This window comes from Amphiura filiformis, chromosome 9 (assembly GCF_039555335.1).
Source record: "Amphiura filiformis chromosome 9, Afil_fr2py, whole genome shotgun sequence".
Taxonomy (NCBI): Eukaryota; Metazoa; Echinodermata; class Ophiuroidea; order Amphilepidida; family Amphiuridae; genus Amphiura; species Amphiura filiformis.
Window position 1 is genome coordinate 66476514 of NC_092636.1, and position 15121 is coordinate 66491634.

General features: G+C 37.9%; 1 protein-coding gene across 1 annotated transcript; it reads left to right on the forward strand.

Moving 5' to 3' along the window:
- Positions 1-1823: 1823 nt before the first annotated feature.
- Positions 1824-15121, forward strand: LOC140161345 (replication factor C subunit 3-like). Its single transcript, XM_072184828.1, is given in 9 exon segments — positions 1824-2013; positions 9535-9672; positions 9940-10007; positions 10349-10446; positions 11392-11541; positions 11544-11581; positions 12173-12300; positions 13250-13418; positions 14667-15121. Coding segments are annotated over 9 exon segments (1068 nt in total). The 5' UTR covers positions 1824-1926; the 3' UTR covers positions 14859-15121.

Genomic DNA, 15121 nt, shown 5'->3' on the forward strand with positions numbered 1-15121 from the left:
AAGAGTAATGTTCCTTACATCATACCTTAAACTTTGGAGAGTGAATTTTTTACAATGTAAAAAATTCACTCAGTACATTATGAGAATTCTATAATGCAGTTTTACCACATCTTGCATTAGGCCTACCATTGACTATAATGTAGTTTTACCACATCTTGCATTACCATTGACTATAATGCAGTTTTACCACATCTTGCATTACCATTGACATGATTGACTATAATGTAGTTTTACCACATCTTGCATTACCATTGACTATAATGTAGTTTTACCACATCTTGCATTACCATTGACTATAATGTAGTTTTACCACATCTTGCATTACCATTGACTGTAATGTAGTTTTACCACATCTTGCATTACCATTGACTATAATGTAGTTTTACCACATCTTGCATTACCATTGACTATAATGTAGTTTTACCACATCTTGCATTACCATTGACTATAATGCAGTTTTACCACATCTTGCATTAGGGGTGGTGCAATAATTATGTGTACCCCGGGGAATTATAGGGGGGCAAAGATTTTTGGCAGGCCAAAAGGGGGGCAAGCATTTTTTGGCTGATTATATGGGGGGGGGGAAGCGATTTTTGGCATGTCGAAAGGGGGGGGGCAAGCAATTTTTGGCACAGATATTTTGGGCACCGTTTCTTACGAACACGTTCAAATATATGCAAAATTTCCTGCTCGCTGCGCTCACATTACATGTTAAGACAATTTAAGGTTTTAAATTCAGGTTCCCCAAAATCTTGCATGTAAGGGGGGGGGCAAAGATTTTTGGCACGTCAAAAGGGGGCAAAGGTTTTTGGCACGGCCAAAGGGGGGCAAGCGATTTTTGCAGACCATTTTGAGAATTCACCCCCCCGGGGGTACACATAATTATTGCACCACCTCTTACCATTGCCTATAATGCAGTTTTACCACATATTGCATTACCATTGTTTATAATACAGTTTTACCACATCTTGCATTACCAGTAGGCTACTAATTGACCAATCAAATGATAAGAATCTTTGTATGAGTAAAGTTTCTTAAATTCATAGGCCTACAAAGATTCTTATCATTTGATTCTCGTCTAGAGAATTTTCATGAATTGGGATTTAGGTTTTGTTATTGTTGTTTTTCAATGTAAAATTAGCATTTAGTAGTTTTCGGTTTCCAACAGTGCTCAAGGAAAGGAGGAGGCCCTTTTTTCTTTTCTTTTTTTAAATGTGAGATTCTGCAAGATAAACCACTTAGAGTAGCCTATGTTCTCTAACGTATTATGTAGGCCTATAAAGTTTTCCTGGCCAAAGTTTAAAAAAAAAAAACAATTTGAAAAATCTAACTGACTTAAAAAAATATTACAAATCCCAGAATTGAAGAGGGAGGGGAAGAGATCCAGAAAATTTTATTTGAAGAGATTTGTTGTTATTTTATTTATTTATTATTTTATTTATTTATTTATTTATTTATTTATTTATTTATTTATTTATTTATTTATTTATTTATTTATTTATTTATTTATTTATTTATTTATTTATTTATTTATTTATTTATTTATTTATTTATTTACTTATTTATTCATTTATTCATTTATTCATTTATTCATTTATTCATTTATTCATTTATTCATTTATTCATTTATTCATTTATTCATTTATTCATTTATTCATTTATTCATTTATTCATTTATTTATTTATTTAGTCATTTAGTCATTTATTTATTTATTTAGTCATTTTATGTAGGCCCTATTGATCCCGCTATTGATTATTATGATTGATTGCCCTGAAAATGTTCGTGATCTACCTTACCCACAATGCAATTTATTATAACCGGATATCAGATACCGCGGGAAAACAAGCAGTGTTTACATGTAAGCCGATAAGCTTAAGCTGATTTCGCTTGTAAATAAGGAAAATCGTTAAATTGACAACTACATCATGAGTCTGTGGGTAGACAAGCATCGTCCTACATCTTTAGCTAAACTTGATTATCACAAAGAACAGGCAGGAAACTTGAAAAAGCTGGTAAGTTGCATAATTTCCATCTGACACTGGTGCCGAATTCGACAGGTATAATCTGTTGATACATGTTGCAAAGTTCCTTTTATGCGTTTACCGTGGACGAAAGAGATAACAGACCGCGTACCACCAATCAAAGTCTCCGCCTCATCCAATAATGAGGGCCGATTGTTCCATGAAATGTGACAGGCGAGACTGCTATACTATAAAATGCAGCAAACCTTTGTTGACGAGCGCGACTACCATGATGTTGCAAATTCGGCGCTAACAACGTGTACAGCGCACAGTTCATTCATAAATTTCCACTCGGCAACAACATATCGCCTCAGCAGCCAATCATAGACAAGTGCGTGCAACACAGTAAATACGCGATGTATCCGTACAATACGCGCTCGTCAAAGGTTTACTGCATTTTAGTATAGGCAATTACTAGGTAGGGCCTATGCTAGGTGAATTCAAATTTGCCATCAAACTGCATCATTTTATATATCAAATTAAAGCCCTTGAGTAAACAAAGCCAAAACTGAAAACCTTTTTTTCATAGCACTTTCCGTAGCAAAGTTACATCTTGTGAAAGACTGACTTTCATCAAAAAGATTCAGCTAGCAAAAATCCCCAAAACGGCATTTCGGGGGTGTTTCTAGATCTTAGTCTCATGGCGATAGCAGCTTTTTTTAATGGAACTGCTATCAAAATCCCTCTATAATTCCATGTGCGACTTGATTATCACCATAAAAAATCATATATTTGGGTCAAGTGAAGTATAGAAAACATATTTATGTAGGTTTCCTTCACCGACCTATTCTCGAAAAAAGTTCAAATTTCTATGTAATATATGCATTGTGTTTGGGCCCCGGTCTCGGCGAATTTCGCTGACTAGCAAATGTGTTAACCAAGGTTTGCCTGGGATACCTACAATTAACGCGTATTTTCATGGTCTATCGCGTAGTCGCGAAAAGTACGCAACGCTCTATCGCGTATACGCAAAGGCACGCAGCGCTGGCGTGATTGTTAGACATGGCAAGATCGAACAAACGGCCCTCATGAATATGCGAGAACTGGTAGCATACAATACACGGGGACTTTGACTGGTGGTTCTTTCTCTGTTATATCTTACTCCTCTGTGGTGTTTACTTAATCATCGCGTATACACACGCGCAACGTCACGGTCAAGCGTGTACATATAGGACCTTGTGGAAAATCAAAATAATAGTTAATACACACTGGACGGACACTTTGCAGGGGCCAGGGCTGTCAACTCTCTCACAGAGCTGCAGAGTCACGCATTGGCCGAGAGTCTCACGCATTTTTGGTCATTTTCTCACGGTCTCACGCCAAGGTAGTATAAGCTCACGCTTAGTGATGCACCATTTGATACGGGGGGTAGGAAGTTGGGGTCGGGAAAGAAATTTTTTGGCGGGCGAAGTTTTTTTTTGCTAATTTCTAATTTCATGCATGACAATCATAGCAACAGACCACTAATGTGAAATCGTTAGTCGGCGCAAATTGGCGCCCCCAAGTTAAAGTTAGGGACAGGCATAAAAATGTCAAATTAATTCTATTTAACATGAATTGTTGTTTATTGGAAGAGACAACTTCTCAGAAACAATTTGACACCAAAACCAATCTTCTACTGTATTGCTAAGTTAAGTTATGACGAAATTACTGTCGGAACATTGGGCCATTTTCTCTGATAAGACTTACCATAGGAGTGCATCTGTGAAATTTTGTATGAAAATTCAAATTTTAAGGTGGTAAAAAGTGCTTTCTCCCAGCAAATAAGTAAACTGGAATTCTTTTATGTAAAAAGGATGAAAGTTTTTGTCAAACCATGTTGAGTCATTCCATGCCAACTCAACATGAAAGGTAACCCATACTCATGGATTTTTTCCTTATTTTGTGTACTGGTAGATACCATTGAGAAATGAAAAACCTGAAAATTTGAGGTCGTAACTCCCTTTCGTTTCCGCGCTCCAGTAATTTGAAATTCAGGGGGGCACACAAAAATAACGCGTCGCGAGGTCTACTTTGATTTTCAAGAATTTGTATTCTGGGCTAACTTTTTGTGTAGAATCCAAATATGCAACTTAGAGTTCATAGGATATACCAAAAAGATACGGTGGTCTAAACATAGCCAAAAATCAAAGCTGGACCCACTTCAGGGGGGTCGTATGATACTCGTATCACAAAAACCCAAAATATTTTTAGTGTCCAAATTTTGTCATCTTTAGCCTGCACCCCCTACTACTCATACACAAAACAAGGGGCCAATTCCAAATTGTTCAACTGAGTTTAATACAGGCCTTCAAAAATGAACAAAATAAATTCTGGACCTAAATTGACCCCCCTGGAAATCCACATCAGACACCTCGAACCAACTTCTTTTGGAGATATGTTTGAGCTACATGCCATATAACTATGCCTTGAAAGAGGCATTTTGGTTTCTCAATTCCTTCACTATGAATCACTAGTATCATTCTCATCATAGACTTCTACAGTTAAGTAAATGGGGTCAACGCACTTTTCACAATAGAGAGCAATGGGAATAAGGATGCTGTTGATTTAAAGTGAAGGAATCAAGAAACCAGATTGAAACTTCTCTGGCTACAGTAGTAGTAGTAGTAGTAGGTTGGACTTCCCGCCTCTTGTTTCAGGCGCACCCCTTCGATGACAGATGCTCTGTTGAAGGGTCCATACCAAAAAAAATAATCATCATATAGTTCGCAGAAAATAGTTCGCAGTAAACAAGATGCGTAACAAGTATTAGTTCATTATCATAAAAGAACATGCTTATGTAGGGAAGGACATGGCAGGGTGCACCCATTAAATATTAAAATATCATACATTGTATGGCATATATCTCCAACATATATCAAACAGAAGTTGGTTCGAGGTGTCTGATGTGGACTTTCAGGGGGGGGTCTATTTAGGGCCAAAATTAATTTCGTTCATGTTTGAAGACCTGTAACTCAGTTGAACAAGTTGGAATTGGCTCTTTCTTTTGTGTGTGAGTAGTAGGGGGTGCAGACTAAAGATGACAAAATTTGGACCCTAAAAATATTTTGGGTTTTGGTGATACGACCCCCCTGAAATGGGTCCAGCTTTGATTTTCGGCTATGTTTAGACCATCATATCTTCAATATGGTATCCTATTAACTTCTAACTTGCTTTTTTGGATTCTACACAAAAAGTTAGCCCAGAATACAAATTTTCAGGGGTATGGGATATATACTTTTGAAATTATGGCACCTTGAAAATCAAAGTAGACCTCGCGACACATTATTTGCGCGTGGCCCCCCTAAATTTCAAATTGTTGTAGCACGGAAACAAAAGGGAGTTACGACCTCAAATTTTCAGGTTTTTCATTTCTCAATAGTATCTACCAGTACACAAAATAAGGAAAACATCCATGAATATGGGTTAACTTTCATGTTGAGTTGGCATGGAATGACTCTGTTTCCCTTTTGGGTCAAAATAGAATTTTTTCCCAAAAATGCCCCTTTTTGACCAAAATGGTGATTTTCACCAAGGCATATCTCACAGAAAAAAAATATTCAAAAGTGAAGTCAATGTTGCATTCTGCTTCCTAAAGCATTGAATCTGTTGTCAATGCAAACTAGAGCATCTGAAAAGGATTAATTTTGGTTTTATTCATCATTTTCAGTGGCACAGATTTACATACATGTAGGGCTTTATTATCAAGTAAAATAAATAGCGCCCTCGCTCAGATGTGCCTGTCCCTATTAAAGTGAACACAAAGCTCCGCGTATTAGCCGTATGTCGCTCATTAACAGGGCGCTCGCGTCAATTTGAGCAAGGGAGTGCAGTTCTTCTCTGAAACCCAGTGTCATGAGTGTAGGGTGCATCCAACGCCCGGCCCATGATCATTTTTTTTAATGTTTGTTTTTGATCAGTTCCAATACAATTGAAACTCCTGGCTCCGACCGGGAGTTCCCAACTTGCTCGAGAAGTCTAGCCAAGAATTTGCTCACCAATAGCTTCACATTCTAGGCTAGAGACCGTAGCATTCAAAATGTAGTCGGATTTGCTGAAGCATGATACCGTGTAAAGCAATGGAAGTTCAGAAGTAAACACAGCCGATCACATCAAAAATGTTGCTAAAATTACACTTCAGCAAAATTTTAGACTGCCCGAAATAGGCAAATCTTGCTCAAAAGATACAGTTGACTCATCGAAATAACTTGCATCCAAATTTCAACATTAATAGAATAAATAACCTCCGGTGCAAAAAATTGCACCGATGTCCGACCGAAAAACCATAGCAAAGCACTCTAGCTTCGAATGCGTAACTATCGTGTGCAAATTCGAAGCTTGAGTTCTCGAGTAAGTTCCAACAGGTACTGTTTATATATAATGTGCATTCACATACATACGTAGCCGTCGGTAGGAAGAAATCGTTGCTCCATAAATGATTGCAAATTACACATTTGTAATCATTTTTCACCACAAAATATGATGTATGAAAACACAGGTGAGCAATGTATGAATATATGGAGAGGTCAAACAGGTTGTTATTTATTGTCAATATTAATATTTTGCGACATTTATAATGAAAACAATTAAAATTGAAGACACCCTATGGCACCTGCTACAACTTTAGAACAAGACCTCAAACGTTCGAAATTTGTAGTTACTACAACTGGTTTTGACATGTCCCTACATGCCCTAGATTAATTTTTTCTTTTATGGCCGTGTCTTGTGTGCCATGAATTGGGGGCCAAATTGGCAATTTTGGAATACGGCAGGTTGATTTATCATTGGCATGTGTGCTTCTGTCCCCATTGGAAATTAATTGTGAACAAAATACGGGTTACGCTAAACATAACATTGACTTCCATTAGCCTTATCCATGATAATTGTAGCCTTTTAGAAGGTGTCTACCGTCTACGCTCATTTTCCAAGGGCCATTTAAAAATTGATTGTTTTCATAAAAACATACAACAGAATCGATTTGAAATTACTTGGTACTCTAGGTCGGTAAACATGAGTAAGATTTGATCTTTCCCTAGAGAAGTCCTTTTGAGAGGGCTGAGCTTTCGGAACTCTAGCGAGTGCCATCTTCAGAGCAACTAAATAAACATGATGATGCGCCTTATATACACTAGGGGAACTGTCAATGGGACATGTCAAAGTGATTGACATAAAATGTCAAGAGGAGGGATGTCAAAATGATAGACAGGAAGTGTCAAAACGTCAATTTAGGAGAACTTCCTGTGTGGAGAAACAAACAAGCTAATTAACATGGTCAGAGGTCCTTTTGAATAATCTATTCCATTCAGGAGGAATGTCCACTCCTTTGTCCCTATTGAAATTGTCTGGAGTGGAATGGATATGCCAAGCTTCCATGAACTTCCTTTCAGACCACTTGGTGTTCATGTCCAAAATCTTGGTATTGTCCCAGTCAATGTCGTGTTGGTTTTGCCACACATGCTCAGCGACGGCTGATTTTTGTGTGTTGCCAGAGTTGGTGTCTCTTTGGTGTTCACTAGTTCTCTTCTTCAAAGTTCTGCCAGTTTCACCAATGTAAACTTGGTCACAAGATCCACAAGGAATAGAATAGATAGCTCCTGGCTGGAGATCCTTGGGAATAGGGTCCTTGGGGTGTACAAGTTGCTGTTTAAGAGTATTGGTCGTTTTGAAGTAAACGCGAAGGTTTTTCTTTCGAAGAACTTTGCGTATAGCTTCAGAGGTCCCAGCTACGTACGGCAAGATGACAGTAGCATTAGACCTAGGTTCGTCAGTCGTGTCAGTCCTGGTGGGTCGGGATGTAAAGTCATGAACAAACTTAGAAGGGTACTTGTTCAGCTTCAAAGCTTGTCGGATGTGAGTCTTTTCATGGCGTTTCTCCTCAATGTTCGACGAAACATTGTCAGCTCTTTGGAACAGTGAACGCAGCACTGAACGTTTGGCTGATTCTGGATGGTGCGAGTCAAAGTTAAGATACTGGTCAGTGTGAGTTTTCTTCCTGTAGACTGTAGTGTCAAGTGAAAGGTCAGGCTTTCTCTTAACGAGGATGTCAAGGAAAGCAAGCTGGTCATTGGTCTCCTCCTCATAAGTGAATTTGATAACATCCTTACGAAGATTGTTGAGGTGGGTCAGAAAAGACGCTAAGTGTTCACGCTCAATAACACAGAATGTGTCATCAACATAGCATTTCCAAATCCGAGGTGGGTTAGGAGCGGTCAGAAGAGCTTCTTGTTCAAAAGACTCCATGAACAGGTCAGCCACAGGTGGGGAGATGGGGGAACCCATCGTCAGGCCATCAGTTTGAAGGTATAGGTCCTCTTCAAACATGAAATAAGCATTGTTCAAACAAAACTCCAACATGCGTCGAATGTCAGAAACGTGGAGAGATGTCCTGTCAACTAAAGTGGGGTCGTCTTTAAGTCGGTCCATGGTGATACCAATAGCTTCATTCACAGGAATGGATGTGAATAAGGATTCTACATCAAAAGATACTAGCATCTCAGTGTCTTTGAGGGTCACAGTCGAAACAAAACAAGCAAAATCTCGCGAGTCCTTAACATGATGCCTAGTCTTGCCAGTCAGAGGTTGAAGTATGCGGGTCAAATCCTTGGCTATGTTGTAAGTAGGCGAGCCAATGGCTGAAACAATGGGTCGTAAAGGTATGTCAGGTTTGTGAATTTTGGGTAAACCATAAAATCTAGGCGCTTGACTAGAGGAGGGTAACAACCTCCAGTAATCTTGACTATCGATAGTCTTGTCATAATCGCGAAGTCTTCTAAGAAACTGTCCAATCTCGCGTTCTAGTTTAGCTGTGGGATCGCGTTTGAGAGACGTGTAACTTTTCGAGCTGAGGAGTTGCTTGGCTTTATCCGAATATTGTCCTTTAGTCAGAATCACTGTAGCGCGTCCCTTGTCAGCAGGGAGAATCTGAATAGATTCATCTTTCTTCAAGTCTTGCAAAGCGCGTTGTTCGTCAAAGGTAATGTTAGATTGAGGGGTTTAGCATTCTTCAAGATGGAAGTGACAGCATTACGAGCTTCTTCGCGGTCATCTTTACCTAAATACTGTAATTTCGATTCAACAGCAGCGACGATCTGCAAAGTTCAAGCCACGTTGCAGAAGTCGAGTTTCTGCATTAGACAGGTCACGATCAGATAAGTTCAGTATCCACCTGTCATTAGTCACTTGGTCATTCCTAGAATTGCGTTGAAGGTTCGATTCCTTCTTCTCAACAAGTTTGTCAAACTTTGTGATGTGCCGAGCTTTGACTTTGGCGAATTCGCGGATGTACACACCACTAGTATTACCATCAATTTTAGTGTAGTCGTCAGATATCAAGGTATTACGGAGTTTAGTCAATTGTGAAGTCAAATCAACACATTTCCTCTGGTTGAGAGCAACACGTTCGCGTAATAGTCTGAAGCAATACCGTTCGCGTAATAGTCTGAAGCAATACCGTCGGGTCAAATCTCTAGCCGAGTATGTCTGAACTGGAGACAGAATCGTAATTTATACATATGTGCATTTTTATGCTTGCAGGTTCAGTGTGGTGATTTCCCTCATCTTCTTGTCTATGGACCTTCAGGAGCTGGTAAGAAAACACGTATCATGTGTGTGTTGAGGGAACTCTATGGATCCGGAGTGGAAAAATTACGTATCGAACACCAGTCATTTACAGTAAGTATTAGGAGCTGATCCAATTTTATAGACTTTTCACAAAAGAGTGATACATTTTAAGAAATATGTGCAAAATTATTATTATTGTAGGGTATACATTTTAAATCGATTTTGTAGGGAAAGGAAGCTTTATGTTTCAAAAATACTCAAAGCTATACAAATTCCAATTGATCCTTTAAAAAGTACAGCTTTTGCATCACAAATATTGATAATTTTTTCCCTGTGATTGTTTTGAAAGCATTTTATTAAAAATTATTTTAATTACAGACTCCATCAAAAAGAAAGGTAGAAATTACAACCATTGCAAGTAACTATCACATTGAGGTCAACCCAAGGTAAGATTTTTTTAATTTCTTCATTTTAGTTGAGAAGACAAGTGATTTTTTATCTATAAATGGCCTTCAGTTCTTTTATTTTGTCTTAAAATTTTCTTTACTTTTTAAGAAATTTCACTATGCAAACTTGTTTTGTTATGTGCCACCCAAACTATTCCATAAAGGTTATATAGTTTGTCATCAGACATTAGTTTTCACTTGTTCTGATATTTATCTCCATTTGTTTGTACATGGAATATTCTAGAAATTCAATGGAAAATGAAAATCAGTAAAGTGAATAAGATATTCAATTATTCATGTTTGGTTATAATAATTACATAGAAATTGTTCTCCCCTTTCAGTGATGCAGGTATCTATGATAGGGTTGTCATTCAGGAATTATTGAAGACCGTAGCACAGACACAACAACTTGATAGCATATCACAGAAAGACTTCAAAGGTATGTAGCATTTGTCACTACAGTTTAAACCTGTAGTAAAAGTTTAGCATTGCTGATATTTTAAGATAGAAGTGAGCTTAATTTTCTGTAATAACATGTTGTACATGTAGTTGTAACAGGTGCCTTTTTTACCAGTGGTTCTTTGGAGAAAGTGTGAGCATATTTTGAATGTCTTGCTAGAAATAGAAACTCTTGCCTTGCGCTCTCTCGGCTCCCCAATTTAAACACTGTTTGTCAGGGGGTCACATGATCAAATCCCCACCCTTTTTATTTTTCCTATATAATTTTTAGCCAGACACCCTTTTTATCAGGAATTGAACCCCCACCCATTTGTGACCAAAGCTTACAACATTGTAATTATCAAATTCAGAAGACTGAACATTGTTGCTATCCTAAATTTCACAGTCACTGCCTGGTTCATTTATCACTATCTGCACCATCATTTTCCATTTCAGAGTCCAAATTGATGCAGCATTTTATCCTCGTCTAACAAGCACTCGTGATTTTATTCTTCATCTAAAACATTCGCGATATTATTGGCACAATTACTGAATCACTGAACTGTGTTAAAGTTAATTAAGTAGGTCAGTAAGATCCCCAATATTGTTCATTGAATTGACTGTGTGGCTAATACTTTATGATCACAAGAATAGAGGTGTGTGTGTGTAGACCTGCCCTGTTGTACGGACACTACATGTAGAAGTTTTGAGAACACATGAAAGATCCTCGGATGACTGATGTAGTTCCTGGGATAACTGGTGCTCTTACAAGTACTTCGATGTATAACCAGTACAGGCTTTGCAGTGAATTGCAGTAAGCATCATGTATGTTTTCATTGCAAATTTCTAGAACAAGTTTCTATGCTGCATGACTTATCTTTGCAGTCATACTTACCGAATATACATTTTGTAGTTATTTGTTTTCTTCTTTGTGTTCAATATTTAGTTGTGGTACTTACAGAAGTTGATAGATTAACCAAAGATGCGCAGCATGCCTTACGTCGTACCATGGAAAAATACATGGCAACATGCAGATTGGTGCTGTGTTGCAACTCCACCAGTAAAGTCATCCCTGCTATACGCAGTAGGTGTCTAGGAATCGAGTAGCAGCGCCCCCTTCGACACAGTAAGTAGATGTGGACAAAACTAGATACATGTGTTTTATATTATTTTCAATAATATGGTCTAATATGGTCTGCGGGTCAGAAATAACCATTTAATTATGGATCAGAGGAGCAAGGCAGCAGGTGATGTTGATATAGGGTGATATGAAGGCATTGACGGCTTTGACGCCGATGCCGTCGATTACTTTGATACCTGGCTCCTGGCTTTACTCCCTCATAATGCAGCAAGTTACTATCTTTTATTTCATATGATCTTTACCTTTCAATCACTTATCTCTCAGAAAAATATAAGAATAAATTAAATTGTACAATTAAACAGGGCTGGAACCCTAAACCTACTAATTGTGAGACCAGCACCTATTATTACCAGTACAGTACTCCATGTAATCTAAGCTGCTAAGGTTGTTCTTTAACTTTTTCATAATACATTTGCAGAATCACTGCACACATAATAATTGTTGCTGCCTCTATACGGTGAGAATACGTATTGTGCTCCAGGAGCCACATTGAAGGAATCTCAAATAATCGTCCATGCAAGTAGTCAAAGAAATGAGAAATTAATTGAGACCTCATTATTGTTTTTGTTCATTGTAGATTTGCCAGATTCTTCAAACAGTGTGTAAGAAAGAAGGCTTGAATCTTCCCATTGAGCTAGCCAAGAAGATAGCAACCAAGTCCGAGCGGAACCTCCGGAGAGCGCTGTTGATGACAGAAGCATGCAAAGTGCAACAGTAAGTACATGTAAATAATAGAAGATGGGAACTGTGAAATGCAATTTGCTTATTCAATGCAGGCACCGAATCAACTTTTGTTGTATGTTGCCGACAATAACAACAGATCAAGAAGTTAGCACTTGCTATGCAGCTCTTGTAAGATAGAACCACTTAGTGTTTTGTACAAAGAATCATAGTGGAGATAATAATGCTATGGAAATGGGACCATGCATGAGAAGCCATACAGTGCATCTCCAGCTTTTTTTTTTTTTTGGTAAGTAAAGTTTTCCAAATAAGAATTTTACCATCTAATGCTCGAAAGTCATAGTAGTAGTCCTAGCAAGTGACAGAAAAATTGCTGGTGATCAAAGCCAGTAGCGGTAGTTGCTACCAGTATTTCAGTTGCAGACCTGAAACTTTCCCTCTTTTTAGCAGATTTCAGCTTTTTATGTTGATCAAAGGTACTCATTTTCTTTATTTCAGCCCAATTTGAGTCATTTTACCACAATTTTATGCTGTTTTTCAGCTTTTTTTTAATAGCATTTTCAGGTTAGTTTCAGGTCTGCAGTTGTGGCTAGCGATGTCATTTGACAGTTGCTTTAAAGTCAACTGGGTGTGATTTGATGCATATAGTGATAACTCTTCTGATCAGGCGCAGAAGTAGTCAGGAGAATGTTTTTAAAAGTGCTGAAAATTGTCTGCTACCACCTTGAAAATCTTTGTGAAAGATAGTTATAACTTTACCTATTAAGGATTAGTGTATGTTTCTAAGTGTGTTCTGAAAAAAAGTAAGCAAATTGACTTTTGATAGTTGCCAATTGTCGACTTTGGGTGGTGATTAGTCGACTAAAAAAGCCTATGTCGTGCAACCCTATTTGATAGCATGTTATTGGATAAATGGCACAACAACTGTAATCCTCAGAATTTTATATGTTAATCAACTTCTTAACATAACTTTTATCTACAGGTACCCATTTAACACAGATCAAGACGTGCCTGACCCTGACTGGGAGGTTTTTCTAACAGAAACTGCCAACTCCATTATCCAGCAACAGAATCCTCGCAGACTTCTTGAGGTCAGAGGTCGTCTCTATGAGTTACTTACACATTGTATTCCACCTGATGTCATCATGAAGGTTAGTTCCATACATTGGTTTTTAAAGACAACAAATCTTACAAGAATTTAGTTTGAAAATCAGTAAATCAATGCTAATAAATTAATCAATATTCTGTATCATAGCAAACATCACATGATATTGATGAATACAGTCTGTCCACATAGGAGTACCAACCAAAACTGTGGCATCGGGGGTCGTTGCTTTGCGTGACACGCACTGCGTGTTAAAAAACGTGACACGCAAAGAGCTTGAGGCACTCGGCAAGTACAAATCGCGCAGCAGTGGCACATCAAAAAAGCATTTACACACGCATTGCACTGAAAAAATTATTCTCATACCTCCAGTTTCCGAGATCTATTTACTTTGTACTTGTATGTGGATAATGTAGTGGACTACCATAAATTGTCCTCATCTGCACCCCTTTATATTATGTTAACCCCATGAGAACTACCTGCCAATTGGACAAAAAGAAGTTTTCATTATCAATTGGACCATTCAGCAACATTGTTAGAATAATTTCACCACACAAAAAATTGGGGTGAATTATTTGCAAAAGCTCCATTCTGATTGGTGATTAAAGTGAAGATATCATGTAATTGACCAATCAGAGGCAATGTTAGATCGGCAGGTAGTGCTCGGGGTTAACTACAGAGAGAAACATTATAGACCTTTTGACGATGCAAAGATGTTTTTGCCTTGAACATTAACCACACTGTTCAAATCATCTGCAGCACTTAGCAGGTTATACAGGGATGGTTTTATAGTAACTGGTATTCAGTACTATGCAGGAAACACAATGATATTGCACTACACATTGATTATAATTGCAATTTGGTATCGATATTAAGACGTGACCCAGTATTAGATGGGACTGATGCCATTTACTTTTGCTTGCTTGTCTTTGCCTGAATCTTGAAAATCTATATATAAAAAGAGGCGTAGAACTGCTACTGTGCAATTGTGGACGATGTTATTTTAATTATTTTTTTGCTTGCGAGTGGATGTCGAAGCATTTTCAAAGGTATTTTGTCCTGGTAGGAGAACATGTTTTGGTTCATTTCTTGCATAATTTAGAACAAAAAATTTTTTTACGGTTGGCACAAATTTTACGGTCGGTCGGCTGTGGGCAAGCAAACAATTAATTGTTTTTGGCCTAAGCCTTGGTCAAACTGGTCGATTTAGTACAATGTTATAAAATGACCATACGCTTCTACTAGACCCATTTGATTCCTAAAGATGTCTACTTTTTCATTCTCTTGTATTTAGGGTCTTCTGAGAGAACTGATAGCTAACTGTGATGGCGCCCTCAAGTCAGAAATCACTCAGCAAGCTGCATTCTATGAGCACCGTCTTCAGCAAGGGTCAAAGGCCATATACCATTTGGAGGCATTTGTAGCCAAATTTATGAGCATTTATAAGAGATTCTTGGAAGAAGGGTTTGATGATATGATGTTTTGAAAACACTCTGTGAGAAGTACTATTTGTAGAACCCTGTGATATGGACATGGAATATTTGACAAGACATAAAAGTGTCAGTACAAAGTCAACAGCTGCATTTTCCAGGCCAACTTTGCCAAAAAGTAGCAAGAATTCCCCCTGGACCAAAATAAATTGTGCTTCTGTTTGGCCTGTTTAACACTAAAATTCACTTGCTTTATGGGCTATAACAGTGCAAATTCATATTGCAAAAGTTGGCATGCAGAGCACACAATTAATTATCA